Raw genomic sequence first — 17,640 nt, 5'->3', positions numbered from 1 at the left:
TGGTGTCCTAAAAGTTACAGGTGTGTCATGAACTAGATAAAGTTTGTGTGCGTTTTATTCCCTTTCAGAATGGCCACCTCATACATGTCTGCCGAAGATGTTCATAATACAGATTTTAAAATTTATTTATGTTAAAAAGTTCTCGGGAGCCTGTTAAGACTGACGTTTGATTGTGCTACATTGCTGTAGAGTCTTTTCTTGCTTAATTTCAGGTCCCTATTATTACTGAATAAGTAAAGAATATTAAAAAAGAAGTCAAAGGAGTGCTGGATCAGGAGGGTCATGGCATCCAGTTCATCTGTGCACACACCACAAAGGTTTTCATATGTAGGGTAAATGTATCATATCTAGGGAAAACTTACTATTTAGTTCTTCATAATTTCATAGAGATTGCAACTGGGATGTCTGCCTGGTTCAAGTAGAGGGTTTGAAGATTAGTAAAACCAAATTAGAGTATTGATATGGGAACTTTTGAGTATCTGGAAAGCGTTTCATTTGTTGGTTACTCCCATAAATATCTAAAAATTCTCTATTCCGAAAGCTTGTCTTGTGCAGAATAAAAAGGCATTATGTTCTGCAAAGATTAATTCTTGTTGGCTCTGATTGTATATAAAAGGATTTAATGTTAGGGAAAAGAGTACTGAATTGAGAAATCTGCAAAAGGAAAATCCCATCAGCCCAGCTCATCGTAAATATTGTTGAGTGATACAGGATGAGGATCAGCTTCTTCCAACAGCTGGCTCCAAACCATGAAGGGCTTTGATGAATGCTGACAGCAGACAGAAATGCAAAAACATCCTAGAGAAAAGTCTCTTGCAAGGCTGAGGACCGGAGAATTTTGACACTGGTGAAGGGATAGCAAAGTTTACTTGGCTGTTTGAGACAGTTATCATTGGAACTTTATCTTCTTATATATGTTACTTTGTTTTACATAATGATATATCATAGGAAGTTGAAGCATGTAATACTAAATAAATAGTTATGATATCAGGAACTGGCTAGTGCAATTGAAAAAAATAAAAAACAATTAAATAATAAATAAGGGAGTTTTATTTACATGTTTAAAAATGAGCCACTATAAAGAGTAAGTGCATCAAGTGTATTGCATTGCTTACGAAATCTGTATTTAAAGTCCAGTTATGTGGTCTTTGAAAGCAGATAGCTGCAATGTTGGTGGTGAAATTATGAAAGAAGAAGGAAAATACATTTCTCAGTATAAAAGTTGGTTAATGCAGGAGGTGGATGTGTTCCGGAGAAATATTTGACATAAGTGGCCTCCGTTCTTTTGTCTTAGGCAAGAGGTTTTATTATACAAAAATGCCTGGTGTCTGCCCCCTGTTCAAGTATCTGTTGCATTTCCAACTTCATGCAGCGAGGGAAGCATGTGGAAATTGAATGATTAATACACAGCTACAGCACCTTTTTTGCTCAACATGCAGCAGTATCATGTAGTGACTTGTGTTAATGATGTAACAGTTTGTCAGCTCAGAACCTCTGATTTGGGATTTCTCTTTGCTGATAGAGGTGGTTTGTTAGAGAATTCTGATTTTTAGGCATCGCTTTGTTTTAATAAAATCTGAAGTCAGCATGCTGGTGTGGTTTTTGTGTACAACATACAGCAGTTTCAAATTTTCCCATCTTTTACCTTTGCAACAGACTTACGTTTTCCTTACAAGTATTAATTTCCAAAGCAGTGGTATTACCTCTTTCCAACACGCACAGCTTTAGCTGTATGCACAATAGTCTAGAGCTGAAATGTTTACTACATTTTTCTGCCAGATAGACCAGGGCTTGTTCAAACAGATTGACTTGGCATTGGGCCCACAAGAACCACAAACCCAGATACTGGAGAAATAATGCTTTTGTGCAAAGCAACTTTGCAGAAACAGTTCTGCCATAAACCCCGTCCTTTTTATTGCATGTCTGTCTTTGTACCTTAACAGTCTCTTAAGTAGACTGGGCTCACCCCTAAGAGCTTATTTATACAAATTAACTGCCATAGCTACTGTTGGGTATAATGTTTTGGAACACTTTTTCACATGCACACTCCAAATAAAGTAATTATTCAAAAGGAAAGTTTTAAAAATTACTTTTCTTCTATGATACGTTCAGAGGCTAGAATGCCTTGCCTCAGACTATGCCTGTGAGGTTTTTTTCTGTCCTTTGTATCAGTCCCTCCCTGAATGTGCCAGGTGATCAGTGGAAAGAAACTGGAGAGGATTTAGGTAAGAAACTAATACACAGAGGGAGGAAATGAAATAACAATAAGAGAATGGAAGGAAGATTTTGGAGGGGGATAACATAATTTAGGAAGTTTTTTACCACCCTCTAACATAAAAATGAATTGAGGCTAGCTGTGTAAACAGGTCCTTTCAAACAGATAAATAACAAACTGAGATAGAATGTCCATGGATATCTCTGATCTTTTGAGTCAGAGAGGATTAATTACAGTAAGTATCAGATTGCCTGTAAAGATACACCAGAAAGGCCAAACAATTGTGCTTGCTGGGTACGAGTATTCAAAATTTGCTATTGTTACTTTTTAACCAAGACCAGTCTGGTAAGGCACAAGAGCTGATTCTTGCACTGGTGTCTCTACAGTAATTATTTGATCACTTCTCTTTTCCCTACTGACCAAGTTTCTTTCTGTGTCCTTTTGTTTTGGGGAAGGATGTTCCTATTTGTGTTCAGCATCTGTAGCAGCCTCTGGCATTATTAATTACTCTGAAATACTGGGATGGGTGAAGTACAGAAGGATTTATGGCTACTGAGTAGCCCGATATTTTAGTGCAAGTTGCTAAAATTTAGAGTGAGATTAGATTTTGTTTTAAACATATAATGATTAAGATAATTGTTTATATTAGATCTAAGTTCAGTATGTTAATGTTTTATTTGTATCTTTGTCAGTTAGATGTGCAGTATGGGGAAGAACACATAGGTTCCTGTCTCCAGGATTATTTTTCAAATGACTTGAGGATTTCTTTCCCAAAATTTGCTTACTGGTTTAGCAATACTTCCAAGCATTTTTGTTGTTGTTCTAATGGACTCTTTCTTTCTTTTTTTTTTTTTTTTTTAAATTGATTACCTTAAGACTTTTCACAAATTCACATCCAGTTCTGTGAATACTTTCAGAAAAAAACCCCATCCAGATAACCAAAAATGTGAAATAGTTAATTTTAGCCTTTCTAAAATGAAGCTGCAGTGGGTAAGAAGAAAGGAATGTATTAGAGACTTTCACTGTTTTAAATAAAAAACAGACCGAAGATGATGGCTGCCTCCTTCCCCTTCCTCCCTCACTACTTCCCACAGTAGGCTGTCATGCAGTCATGAAGGCACAATGAGCTGCGAAAAGTCAAGTTTAGTTTTTTTCTTTCCCTTGTCTAGAGTTAGAAATCTTAGGTTTCTTATTTCTCTTGAGAATAGCCTGTTGGGCTCTGTAGGGTTTCTGGTTGAGAGTGTCTCAGTCTTTTCTTTTTAAAGTGATTGCTGGAAACTGGGAGATTATCCTGGGGAAGGATGTGTACGTGCTTTACATACTGCCCTAAACATCTGCTGTTGGCCACTACCAGTGGAGGATATTGGGTTAAGTGGAGCGTTGATCTGACCCAGTGGGGCTTTTTTTCTGTTCTCCTGCAGATAAATAATTATTTTCTGGGCTACAAAGAAACAAGACACTGGTGTAAGGACACTTGCACCATTGATAAAGACCCAGACTTATGCTGTAAGCTTGATACAAAAGATGTTTAATGAACATCTAACTGCTAGAGCCTGGGGACTCTTCATTTATGCTGCTACTGTCCTGTTTTTCCCCCTACCCTTTGGTTCTGTAAAAGGTGCCAAAATCATCTTTGGGACGTTAAATTCAGTGTTTCTGCCTTCCTGCTTTTTTTCCTCCCCCAGTTAAATATGATAAAAATAGAACAGTTTGTTTACCCTCACTTCACTGAAAAGAGCTAATAATACATTAAATTTTTGTTCTTGAAATATATTAAAATATATTTATTAAAATATATTTGTTAATTTGAATGAATACCCCTTTCAGAAGAAAGAAGCCTGTATATTGCACAGATCTGTTTAGACAATAACATTTTTTGGACTGATGCTATTTTTGATGTTCTTTTAGTTCGGGGAAGCAGTGATGAAATGTCTGAACATTGTATTTCCCAGTGGGCTTAAATCTTTCTAGGCAATGTGAAATGGACCTGAACATCTTTTTTTTTCTTTTTTTTTTTTTCTTTTTTTTAAAGTGTCAGGGCAGATTGTGGCATAAAAGTAGGATGTAAAATAACATTTCAGGAAGTTTTGGTATTCTCGGACTGATTTCTTCCTGGTAAGATGAGTTTGGTTCTAATTACTCGGCACATTTTATTGTTCAGAGTAGAAAGCTTTGAAGCAGTTAAAATGGAAATTGGCCTTTGGCAAGTGAAACTGGACCTTGTTCCTACATGAGGAAAAAAGCTTTGTTACTGATCACTGGTTGTTGAGTCCTCTCTCTAGTGCTCATTTTAAAAGCTGTGTTTTCTTCTGTTTATTTGGTATGCTTGTCCCCCTCCCTAGTATACTTATTACAGATGTTTTTGTTGCTAAATTCTCATCAGGCATATAGAATTTAAAAATAGTTTGGGTAATGATTTGAATTGCTGCTTCTACACTCTATATGGGCTCAGAAATGCATTTTCTTCATTATTGTAATTTTGACATTTTCAGCCTGTGGCATCCCAGTTACCTAATGCTTCTATTACTGAATAGCATTTGCAGTGTGTCCAGAGGGTAAAATGTTGTGATGGGGGTAAAATGTTAGCCTTAACTTGGTAGGAAAAAAACAACATGACACTACAGTTTTTTAAAAACTCAGATATTGCAGGTAACTTTAGGGTTAGTGTTTTTGTGCTGTATATGATCATGCGTGATAACTGCACAGAGAGATAAATTAGTTGAAGATACAGCAAGAAAAATGAAAAATTACAGATTTTTCAAATGTAGCAAATAGACACCTTTTGTAATAATTTTCACTGTGTATCCTTAGGTTGTAAGGTGAAACAGTTTTCAAACTAAATCATGTTTCTAGGACATTTTAAGTGAGGTTAGCTATGCATCTTGAAGAATACTGATATGAGCACCAGGTTTGATAATAAACTTCCTAACATTCATGTATTTTAATCCAATATTGCCATTTATTTAGAAGCCTTGAAATTCATGTCAGGAGAACAAGATCAATACCAGGCTGATCATAGCATATTTGTTTTAGACTTGTGAAACAAGTGATCTTTATGATCTCTAGATGTGCTCTATCAACACCGCATAGATACTGATGTACAAAGTAATTTACCTTAAAAATGGTTTCACAAGATGAACACTGGAATTTCCATAAAAGCAAATGAACAGAAGACATAAATAATGTTCGGAAAAATATTGCACTGACAAAGGCATGCTCAAGAAGGTCACTTTTGAGTTTATGTTTCAGTTCACGCTGCATAGCACCGCTTCTACAATAATGTAGATTCCTTTCTGATGTACTGTATAGAATTTGGTTTTGGTTTTTTTTTGCTAAGTCAAGGCTATATTTACTGTTTTTAACAAGAGGGAAGTCTTGAGCACTCATCAGTAGAAAGTGGGACTATGAAAATTGTTTATATGGCTTCTTTGGCTACTTTGTGCTGAAATAAACACATGCCAAAATAAACAGTCTTGCTGTAGAATATTTTGAGTCAAAAGTAGAAGCATTACATGAGAGGACAAAATGATCCCACCATATGAATTACATGGTCACTTCTGGTACAGAAGTTTACTGAGCATTTTAAGTGGGTAAAAAGAAATGTTAGAATATGCAACTTCAGCAGCCATTTTAAGTTTTGCTGCTGCTGACATGGTACTGATAATGCACAAAGCAGTTGAATTAGGGGAGGTGAGCATTTTGGAATGTGTGTGTGCATTGGTGTAGCATGTGTATATTTATGAAACAAATACAGAGTTAGAAATTCAAAGTATAATAAAGCTATAGCTTTATTTTAACTGATTTCTAAGGGCTAAGATTTGGACAAAGGATGAGAAAATATGAAGAACAATAGTAAAGAGCTGACATTTTCAAGTTTTATGCTGAAATGACTCTTTTGAAACACTAGGTATGAATAAGCACTGATGTCTTTCAATTAAACAAAGACAAAGTCCCCCTCTCCATTTTTTGGTCTATAAGCAAGATAAAATACAGTATTAAAGATACAGAGTTTTTCAGTATTTTGTCCATTCCTCTGTAGGCATACGTAGCCACTCTTAAATGCAGCATTATCGAAAGGTTTCATAAAGGAATGGAAGACTAGAAGAAACCTCCTACAGGAGCAAGTCTAGTTTCTTACCACAACACAATCTTTCGTAAATTTATTCAGGTCTTTCCTAAAATGGCTAGATACCTATTACCGTTTATCTCCTGTTTGGAAAGCTTTCCAGAATTGGTTTTGTTTTTCCCGATTCCTAGTTGAAGTTTGTTCAGGTACAGCTTTTACTCCAGCTGTTCTTATGCTAGCATTATTTTGTAGCTTAGGCTTTATCCCTATCCCTGTAGTTTATCCCTTTTTCCTCTTTGTTACCATGACTAAGTAATTTAGATAGCACCCTTTCCACAGGAGGGAGAAGGCTACAGCCTGTCTGTCAGGGTAACTGAACAAGCACAAGGTATAGGCAACCCGTGCCGTATTATTCAAACCACATCATATCGCTCATTAGTTGCCTAGATAATAGCCCAAACACCCTTGGGTGATGGGGTCATTTCAAGAAGACAGCCTGTTCTTCCTACATTTTGTGATTTTTAATTTTAAGAAATTATTTAAGCGGTTTGTGCTTTTTATTTATTTATATGTATGTAATGGGCACATTCCAATTCCCTCTAGCTATCTGTTTGAGCTAGCTGATTTTAAGTTTGCTACAGTTTATTCGCAGTAATCTAATTACAAAACCAGTGCAGTTCAAGAAAGACTTTTTATTCCATTCCATACTTCACATACTGGTGGATGAAAGCAACACCTACATTGCCTTGCATTCTGTGCATGTAATTTTTCTGTAAGTGTTTATCAGTCAAAAATTCAGTGGTTCAGAGAGACATGTAAACTGTCAAGACCAACATTTTGGACCTACACTTTTTTTTTGCATTTCAAAGAGTATGTAGTATTCAGTGACCTTTATTTGTTTGTTTCCTTGTCTTTGGTGGAAGGAGATCTCCTGCATCTTCACATTTTTGTTTTTCATGGCTATATCACTTTGGCACCCTGTGGTGATTTCTTCAATCATCTGGGAAAAAACAGATTTTACTCTCCTTTTCTTATAAACCGCTTTAGTCTCCTTAGTTTTTTCTGACTGATCTCCCAGTTCATATATGTATTTTTCCCTTGGATACACAGCTTTGCAGTCTGCACTGTTGAATTTCTTCCCATTCTCATTAATCACATTAATGAATTGAATCAACAATAAAACACTCACGTATTTAAAGAATGGGGCATAGTTTATTTTTGTGACAGCTTGTTAAGTTTGCTAATTACAGTATTCTTTTAGGTTTTATATGCAAATACAGTTCCATAGAGTAGCGACTGCCACAAATTACTTCGATTCTCGACTTTTTTGTTTTTTCTTTTTTACTGGGAAAGGGAAGAAATATCAAGTTGAGTCCATGTCGCCTTGATACAAAGGGAGGATACTTTGCTACTGGGATAATTTTCTCTGTTTTTCATGGGTTTGGAGTGGGTCATCTACGCGAACAGAAGTTGAGCCAAGTCCTCAACTAGCAAAATCAGTGTTAGTTAAGGTGGTATTTAGCCTGCATCAGTCATATGGGTTCCTTGGATGTTTCAGCATTGTTCTATCACCATAAAAATGTGGTAGCAGTTTCCAGACAACCTGAATTTACAAAGCCTGTTCTGTTGCGGTGAATAAATATGTGAATAAATGTTGAGACTAATGTAATGCTAAAGATTTAAAAATAAATGTACATGGTAAAGATAATAGCATTAGTAAAATCACACACCACACTCACACAGCTACTGGATTCTTGTTCAGAAATGTCCCTGGAGGATTCTTCAGTAAGAGCACCTGCATATGTTGGTCGTCCTACTCATTCCTGTTTTTCCCATTGTCTCTTCCGTTAGATTGTGTTGTATCAGAGGGCTGCCAGATCGACAGACTTGGAAAGTTGACCCAACTGAAAAATAAATGTTTTATTTCCCTTGCATCATTTGAAACACTGATCGCTTCTCTCCTGTGGTTTACGACACACCCACAGCACTTGTAGTGCTGCAGCTGAAGAGGCAGGCAGGAGAAGGGGTGACCCAAGGAAGCCTGACCTGGCAGTCTGGTACATTTTCACCACATAAGGGCTTTAGGTTTTGCTTGTTCTGGTGACCTCAGTACTGTCTGTGGGGCTTTTTTATTCCTGTCATCCTTGTTTGGAATTTTTATGTGGACTGGCTGGCTGAGATAATTAGATGGTTGAATTGTCGTCACGGGTGTGTTAGGGGCATTAGTTATCATTTCTGTTGGACCCTGGCTATGCTGTGCCTTATAGGCTTGCTCTTCTACTGCCTAATCCCAGTGAAAGTGGGAGTTGGTTGAGAGAAGTTGCAAACCAAAATGATGATTTTGGTTGAGGAAGAGGAATTGGAAGTTTTTTTCCTTACTGAGAGTCTGTGCTTTCTGACTGAGGCAGTCACAGACCAGAAGATTTTATGAGTCCACAGGTCAGTCTGGATCCCTGACCACAGTAGTGTGGGTGGTCCATAATTCATGCAATGCGTTTATCTTTCCAATACTTTTTTTTTTTTTTTAAGAAGTATTGTGTTCTTTCTTTTCTTCTCCTCCTCCCCCAAATTAAGGTGCAGAAATTAAATAATTTATCAACTGCATACACAAATCTGAGATTTAGCTGGGAACTGAATCTATAACTTTTTAGTCTCTGGCTGTCAGCCTTCCCTTTGGACTGTTATTTGTAATGCCTGTACTTGGAGACATTCTTTCACTTTGTCTCCAGGAGGGTAATTGCCCTTTGATGAAGTCATCAATGAAATTATCATTCCTCTGTAGTCAGCTGATCAGATGGTGCTTTTCTGACGTTATTTTTAGAAATCACCGAATACACAATAAAGGAGTTTACTTCGTGTACTCCCATCCAGACAGGTGAGATCACACTGACCTTTGAGATCACACTGTGTACAGGTTTGTTATAGTGGATGTAATTCAGATTGCTGAAGAGGGTGAATAGAGCTGTGTGTGACTTTTGTGGGCTTTCTTAGGCTCTTTTTTCACTTCCTCTGTACTCCAGAATTCCAGGTGAAAAGGCCTCAACACTTCTCCTGCTAATATGTTTCAGATGTGAACTATAAAGATACTGGTGGTAAAACTTTCAAAGGTTGTAGCAGTACCATGACACTACAATGTTAACATTAAGGCAACATCTAAATCTGTTGGTTTTCATGGAATGCTGCAAAGATTTTGCCCAGCTATTTGTGGTCTGAATGGATTAATTTAAGAATGCTCCCATAAATATGTAGGGTAATACTTCTTTTTGCATTGAGTATGCTAAAATAATTGGATAGAGGGTCCTAGGGACTGACTTTTCTGCATCGTTTACTCTTACACAAATTATTAACAATAAAACAATGGTAGGTCAGATGTGTAGCTGCTGCAATTCACTGAAATATTTTGAATGAAAACTGGGATGGATTTGGTGCCTTTTGTTTGGTTTTTTTTTTTAGCATGTATCATGCTAAACAGCTCGGTGTAATATTATTTGTAGTGTTTAGTATTGTTCATCCGTGGGGTCTAAAGACATCACCATCTCTGGAACTCAAATTTTCTTGCAGTTTCACAAAGGTTTTTTCTTTCGTATAACCATGATTCTGCTTCTCCATTTGGGAACAATTGTACCTTTTTGGGTCTGCCCATATTTCATTTCAGTAAGCAAAATGGTTGCCTGCTTCTACTTCTTTCTTTGAAACAAATGGGTTATAAGTGCTTGAGTATTCTGGACAGGATTTAAACTTGAATTTTATGTTGTGTTGTTGAAAGTTTTGCCTAGTGATAAAATGTGTGAAAGATGTTTGAAAGATATGCAATTTATTTTGCTCAGCATAGCATCGAGAAAGTTCCTATGGTTGGGAGTGCTATTGATTAAATTATCTGGGAAAACTGAAATTAAATTCCATTTTTAGTATTCTGCCTGGGGAAGTGATATTGCTTTTTTCTTCAGCAGTGTCAGAACATACAATAGGCTGAAACTGTTTTAATCTTCTTTAATAATTGAACATAGGAAGAAGGTACTGTGTAAATAGTTTCATTTTAGATGGTGCTGGGTATACGTGGTGATGGTCACCAGCAAAAGAGGGAAGATGTATTTTGTGGACAAGGGGACAGAATACGTTGTATGAATGGGGTTGGGAGCAACTGGCAAGTAATTTAATTACAGAAATAAAGTTAACTAACATAGTAGTGTTATAATTACAGAAAGTTTCCAGGGCACAAGTTTACCAGAGAACAATCCAGTATTTCACATTTAATTTTTCTCTTTTGTTTTAGGCTCTGGATGTTGACCGCACTGTTCTCTATAAAATGAAGAAATCAGTCAAAGCCATAAACATATCTGGTCTGGGTAAGTACATAATAATTCCTGGCAGTTTATACTGGTGAAACTGGAGGATTTAAACAGTCAGTCTATTTTACTTAACAAAAAGAGTTATATGGGTAACTCCGAGCAGAGAAAAGTGTACATTTTAAAAAGCAGTCTTGAACTAGGTGCTTAATCATCAGCTCAGTAAGGATGAAATTTTGTGAGGTAGCTGAACCTACCTAGCTGAACGCACCTACCAAGTGAGGAAGCCATGCTCTCCTCTTTCCACCAGATCTGGGCTACCTGCTCCTTCTGCCACACCTGGTGCTTGTCAGATCCCTGGATGAGATTTTTAGCACATATAAAGCTGCATATATGGTGAAATCAACTTAGCTGGGATTAGATGAGCACCTGAAATGGTAAGGCATATGTATCATTGAGAGCTGAGGGCATGGGAGTGGTGAAATTACTCTCTGGCAACAATAAGCTACATTAGCTCTACTGCTTTGTGAAACTCACCCTTCCTGGTGGCTTCCAGTTATGTATGTTGAGAACTTCATGACAAGAGAGAGCTGATGAGCTGCAGTTTTTATTGTCATGATGCACAAAGCCAGGTATTTAACTTAAAATGCTGGTAAAAATACGAAGAACTATTGCTGCGCACGTTTATATATGGTGCCAATCTCATGGTGTTTTGTGAGTTTATCTTCTTTGAAAAAATATCTGAAGCTTTTGTTTTTGTGGATCAGCAGAATTTTGTGAATCAGAAACAGCATTTTGTTGGCTTTTGTTCTCGCTTTGCAGTTCATAGAAATTATAGGTAACAAACCCTATATTATATGCAGTATAGGTAGACTTGGTGACCTTGTAGAGCCACCAATATCTGACAGAACTTGTGGGCATGTTGGTGTTTAGATACAAGGTTATAACAAGAACTGCTGTTGTGGTGTAATTCTTATCAGCTGATTGGAAGGAAGTTCCTTCTTGCCTAGCATAATGAAGATGTTATCTTTAGATAGTGAAGTGTCCAGTTTAAGATTAATCTGGAATTGTGTTACCTGTTACATATTTACGTGGCACCCTTTCTTCTGTTTTTTTGGTGGTGGTTTGTTTTTTTTTTTATTTTTGAGTGCTTGACTATGCCTCATAATCAGAGTGTACTTGTTAGAGCATTGTAGCAAATCACTACATTTTTTGCATAAAATCAGTACCTTGCCTAATTTTTAAATTCATGCTGCCCAATCTTGACAATAAAGGTTTGGAGGCATTTCTCTTCTACCAGCAGAAATATCACTAACCCAGCCCCTTGCCAGCCCTTGGGGTTTCTTTTGACAAAGCAAAATATGTGGCCCTGCACTCATAAGAACACAGTTACTGGATTTTTAATATAGATTCCCTGAGTATTAAGTATACATGTTTTGGCTTTCTTTTTTAATGTGTGAATTTAGAAAGATTAGATACAGACTCCGACTTGTATATAATTTAGTTTCTTACTTAAAAAAGCCTCTAAACTCTCAAACAAACCTGGCTCAGATTTCTTTTTTTTTTTTTCTTTCTTTTTTTTTTTTTTTATATTCCAAACCTTTTGTTTGTAGAGAAACTTCTAAAATCCATCAGGAAGAAACCATAGGGCAGGGAGAGTATTTTTGAGGGTTCCATGGAAAAAATAGTTTTCTGTTCTTCAGAAGCAGTTGTGGAATACCAGCTCAGCTAATAGTATTGCTGCAATAACTACCATCAGCATTCTGAGAAGTGTCTCAGAACTGCTGCTGAGCTGCTGGTTTTGTTGGCTTTGTTTAATCTGGTGCATAGATCCAGAAGAGTGGTCCCTAGGATGCTGGGGAATAGAAAACTCTTGGGTGTACTGTATGGAATAGAAAGCTCTTGTTTCCTAAGGTAAAAAGTCAGTATGGTTCAGACACTGATTGCACATCTAACTACAACAATTAATGGTAGCAGCCTTTTCACCTTCTTTTCATGCAGTGGCAGCTTTCTCTTTTTGCAGTATGTCCTCCGCCCTCACCTGGGTTCAAGTATGCTAAGCTGGATGCAGAAAGCAGTAAGAATACAGAAAGCAGTATGGAAATATTTCACGTTACTGGGTAGCTGTGTGAGTTAGAGGAGTTGCAACCTGCCAGATCCTGTGTTTTGCTGTCTGTGCCAGTTGGTTCAAAGTTTGTCCAGGTGTGTGTACATCACACATAGTTGAACATCCTTACATCATCTTACAGCTCAAGCAGCAAAAAGTTTCTTAAGTGCTCAGCCCCTGCTGTTGATGCTGTGGAAAAGGAAGTAGAGTTCAGTGCTAGGATTTAGTTTGCATAGAGTTTGCATATAGCCATTCAGTTTAAAAAATAATTTTTACAGGCTGCAAATTCAAGCACTCAGGGTAAAAACTTATTAATGCTGTTTGTGTGACTTCAGTTCTGCATGTACATTATGACAGTGTAATTACACAATATTATACCACTACTCCACAGAGTTTTAGTTTCATATATTGGAAGTTAGAGGAATTTTGTGGCTACTTGAGAAATAAAGTTCTTGAATAGCTCTCCAAATAGGTAGGTGAACAGACAGGCTTGTTTTTAAGTTGGAGTGTGGTGGGTTTATTAAACAGGTTGTAGAACTAATTCATAGAAATTTGGAGAAAGGACATTACCTCAAGAATCCTTTGGATATTAAGTATGTTCACGTGTACAAATGGACTTGAAATGAAACTGGGTTATTGCTTGTTTGAACAGATTAATCCTCTCTAAATAATCTCCAGAGTTTATGCTGATCTCATTATAATGACCAAGAAAGGGTCTTTGTTCTTACTAATGCATGATTTGTTTCCTAGGGTGTGGTTTTTTCCCTCACTTCCTTTGAAGTGTTAGAAATTGGCCACAGCTAGAATCAGAAATAGGCGGCCTTAACTTCCTCAGGTGCCAAGTTGGTGTGCTTTGTCCATGTGCTCAAACTTGACATGGTCACTAAGCTTGGGTTCGGAAAGACTTTTTGTTTTATTCCACAGATCAAATTGACAGGGACTTTTAATGCCTGCCTACACAAGCAAGTAATCTGCTGTTTTAGGAGTGAATCAGTAGGTCAAAGTAGTTAAGACGGAGGACCCTCAGATTTCCTTTATATTTGAATCAGGGGAACTTGGTTTAGGCCTAGATTTCATCTCATTCCCTGGGCTGAATAACCCCCCAACACATGCAGCTCAAAGGTTTCTGAAGGGCAGAAGTGTTAGGCGTGTGCTGGGTGACTTGCTCTGGTGCAGCCCACACTGTGATTCAGAACCTGCTGTCTCTTAAGCACTGGACCACTTCAGGGGCAGAGGAGCTGGTTTCGTTGTCTCAGAAGGGAACCTAGTTGTTGTGAACCAAAACTGCTTTGAGAACTGGCCTGTTGTTGTAAATGCAGACTGCTGGAACTTGCTTCAGATCTCCACTGCTGCTCTGAATCAGGGAGCTAACATAGATACGGGTTTTGTCAGAATCTGTAGTGCAGTTTGTAGTCCCTTTTCCTAAAATGACCTGAGAGTCTTATTTTATCTGTTGAATTGCCTTCTATTGTAAGATCCAGGACTCTGCCAACACACTTCATCTTTTCTCTTTCTTTGTTTAGAACACAGTTAAACATAACAGCCACAATTAAAATTAGAGAGTGTTAATAAAAGACTGTAAAAGTTTGTTACAGGTGTTGGGAATTGTTATGCAGTCTCCAGTTTGCTGCAGAAATATTGTGGGTCTTTCTAGAGTGGATATCTGTCAGATGACTGTCTTGTCTTGACACATTGTCTTTGTACAGCATGTGGGTAGATACATGTAAACCAGAGTCAGTGAGATATGTCATATTTCTGGCATATCAATGTTAAAATATAAATAAGAAATGTTTATCAGGTAAACATTTTTAGCAAGAGATCTTCAGAAACGTATTTTTAATTAAAAAAAAATCAATTGTAATTTCAATAACCTTTTATCTACTGATTATATTTTCATGTTTTGCTCTTTTTGAAGCTCATGTGGAAAATGAAGAACAGTATACACAAGCACTGGAGAAATTTGGAGGCAACTGTGTTTGCAGGGATGACCCAGATTTGGGAACAGCGTTTTTAAAATTTTCTGTGTTTACAAAGGAATTAACTGCACTCTTCAAAAATTTGGTAAGAATTACTTAAGAAAAACATGTTGAAATTTTAAGGCCATTACAAAGGCTGTGTTTCTAAATTAACAGCTCTTCATGTTGAAGACAATTTGCTTTTTGTAACCACCGTTCTTAAAAAATTCTCAGCTTGGTAAAATGTCTCATGCCCTAGCTCAAAAAACTCAAAAATCCCCCAAAACCAAGCCAAAAGAAAAACAAAAACCAAACTACCACAAAAACCAAACCAACCCAACAAAAAACTCTTTTCCAACAATTCTCATGTCTAAAAGCTTCCCACAATAAAGTAGTTCTAACATATATTATAAAACACCCATATCAATTTGCTTTAAAATTTTGAAACCATCAAAACCCAACTTGGTTTACTCTGTGCTCATGTTGCTTTTACTTCACTTTTTCCTACCTCCCAGTTGTATTTATAAAGGGAGATTTTAGTGTCCCCGGAAGAGAGAGTCTCTTGCTTCTCAGGGAAGAGAGTCAGGAAAACTAAATCAAACACAATGCTATAATGGCAATAGTGTCCACTGGGGACCAATCCTGCAACTGAAGCCAGTAAGGCTTAAAAGCACTCTTCCGTCAGCCAAATGGGATGGAGCCAAATGGAAGAACGGGAGTTTTAATTATGAATGGAGAATTTTCAGCCTCAATTTCACATTAATCAGAGGGCACAAGAAGAGCAGATTCTGATGACATCCTACTAGCTAGAGCTTTCCCATGTCCAAATCCCAAATTTACTTGAAACCACAGAACCCTTAAACCAGGGGCTGGGAAGGGGAGATGACCCAAATTTCTACAAGCATTTAAATGTCTGTGCCTGCTGAAATCAGTGGGATGGACACATTTCAAATGCTCTTGTGAGTCTAGACCAAATGTCTGTAGTTTGCAGCCAGCTGGTCATAATCAGTTCTTTGGGGAATGTTTCCAGCTGGTGGGATTTAGGGCAGTCCCATTCACTCCCTGATGCTGTCCTCTCTTTTTACCCAATTGTGATATTGATGAGAGGAAATCTAGCCCCAAATATATTTATCCACAGTGAAATGTATTTCATATTGGTCATATTGATTTGACTGTCTCTGGATGTACAAATATTATCTGAGTTTATGTATCAGAAGAGGCATCCTTATTGAGTGTGAGTCAGTCAGTTATCCTGAGTCTCCCATACAGAGGTAGACTGCTCATATGGAAGGGGAAATAGAATGGGTCTTCTAATTGATACCTTCTTTTGACTAAAAAACCCTCTACTATCATATATTAATTGCAATATGGTGACTTCATTAGGTAAATGGATCTGGGAAATGTGATGTTTAGGTGCTTTTAAAAAGCAATCTACTAAAAGCTGCACCCCCTCTCCAGAAAAACCTTTTAATGTATTATATTTCAAGAAGACTAAAGCTTTCAAGAAAGCTAAAAAATGTTGCTGTTTTAAAAAAAAACTTAGCTATTTGTTCTCTTAAAAACAGTAATTACTATCTTTGCAAAATGTTTCTGACAAGAATAACTTTTCTTACACAAGCTGGAAAGAAAAATAAAATCAAAATAAATATGTATATGAAGTGACATGCTTGTTTTTATTACCCTCTCTTGTCCACGTAAACATTTCGCATGTCTTGTCCAAGGAATATTTCTAAATCTTTTTACTGTGTACTGCTTTTTCCCTAGTAACTATGTATTTTTAATTCAGTTTGTATGTGTATGAGGATATGTTATGAGGTAGTACCTAAGTCTTTAGTGTTTCTCAGTTTGTGATTCTGATTTTCTCTATTTTTGAAGCAAATAATAATTTTGCATGAACATGAATGTGGGGTTTTTTTTGGTGGTTTTTTTTTTTTTTTTTTTTACACACTGCAATAGCACAGGCACTTTCTCTCTTCTTTCATACTGTCTGGTGAAGGACAGGTGTCTGTAAGGTTTGCTTTTTCCTAATATGCTTCATATTGTTGAAGTTTGAAGTTTTTTGCTTTCTCCTGACTAGCAAAGGAAAACTGAAAAAATAGAGGAACCTAATGGTCCTTGAATTTGGTGTCTCTCTAGGAAAGTAGTTTCCTCCTGAAAGATGGAAACTTCATTATTGTTTGAAAATGCCATTTTATAAGCAAGAATTCTGATTGTAAAAGAATTCTAATTGTAAAATACTTATAAAACAAAATAATAGTTTTATGTAATTTTGCCTATTAAAAGTTAATACCCCAAGAATAAATTGTTGGTAACTGGTCACTTTGAAAATCTGTTCGTAAGGTCAGTGATGGAGGTCTCGTTTTCTAAGAGGTTACAAGGGTATTGACTAGTCTAAAAAATCCTATACAGTAGCTGGAAATAATTTGAGGTGCTATTTTTTTATAGTCATAGCCATATGGGAAACAAGCTCCATGCATTCTCACAGTGTGGTAAAGTATCCAACTCTGAAGGATTTAAGCATGTTGGCAGTAAAAATATTCCTCTCCTCTGGTGTTTCCTTGTAGCATCCAACATACCTTGGTTGCATATAGTTTCATCAAAAATGTAGCCAGGACTAGACAACCTTTTGCTCTTAAAAAAACATTCTGAAAGGTATTCTTTCTAAATAGACTCATGCCTGGATTTTCACAGGGCACTGAATTTCCACAGAAGATTTTAGCTGAAGTGAGTGGGGAATGTGCAAGGAAGTGAGAGGACATGTTCAGACTGGAACAGATGCCAAAGCTATTAACACTGGCAAAGCTTTAAGGCTACTGTCAAGTTTTGCTCTGTCATATATTTTGCTTTTGTTTCTAGAAGCTGATGGGTTCTGTCAGCTCTTGGCCTGGGTGGCATTTAGAGCTGTAGCTCTCAAGTGCTTCTGCAAAAAGACTTCCCTTAAACTTGTATTTAGTAAGGTAAAGGAAAGCCATTCTAAAGTTGTTCTACTTTAACAGGGGTTTTAGGTTCTT

At 36.9% G+C, this 17,640-nt stretch overlaps 1 protein-coding gene across 7 annotated transcripts in view; it reads left to right on the top strand.

Moving 5' to 3' along the window:
• Positions 1-17,640, top strand: part of ASAP2 (ArfGAP with SH3 domain, ankyrin repeat and PH domain 2) — a 92,892-nt gene that overhangs the window by 12,811 nt on the left and 62,441 nt on the right. For all 7 annotated transcript variants that reach the window (XM_074895666.1, XM_074895670.1, XM_074895665.1 and 4 more), the window contains exons 2-3: positions 10,555-10,627; positions 14,590-14,735. In XM_074895666.1, the coding sequence (XP_074751767.1) occupies positions 10,555-10,627; positions 14,590-14,735 (219 nt within the window). The remainder of the gene's footprint in view (positions 1-10,554; positions 10,628-14,589; positions 14,736-17,640) is intronic.

The sequence above is a fragment of the Athene noctua genome, chromosome 1, assembly GCF_965140245.1.
Source record: "Athene noctua chromosome 1, bAthNoc1.hap1.1, whole genome shotgun sequence".
NCBI classification, from domain to species: domain Eukaryota; kingdom Metazoa; phylum Chordata; class Aves; order Strigiformes; family Strigidae; genus Athene; species Athene noctua.
This window is presented reverse-complemented; position numbering and strand designations above follow the sequence as displayed.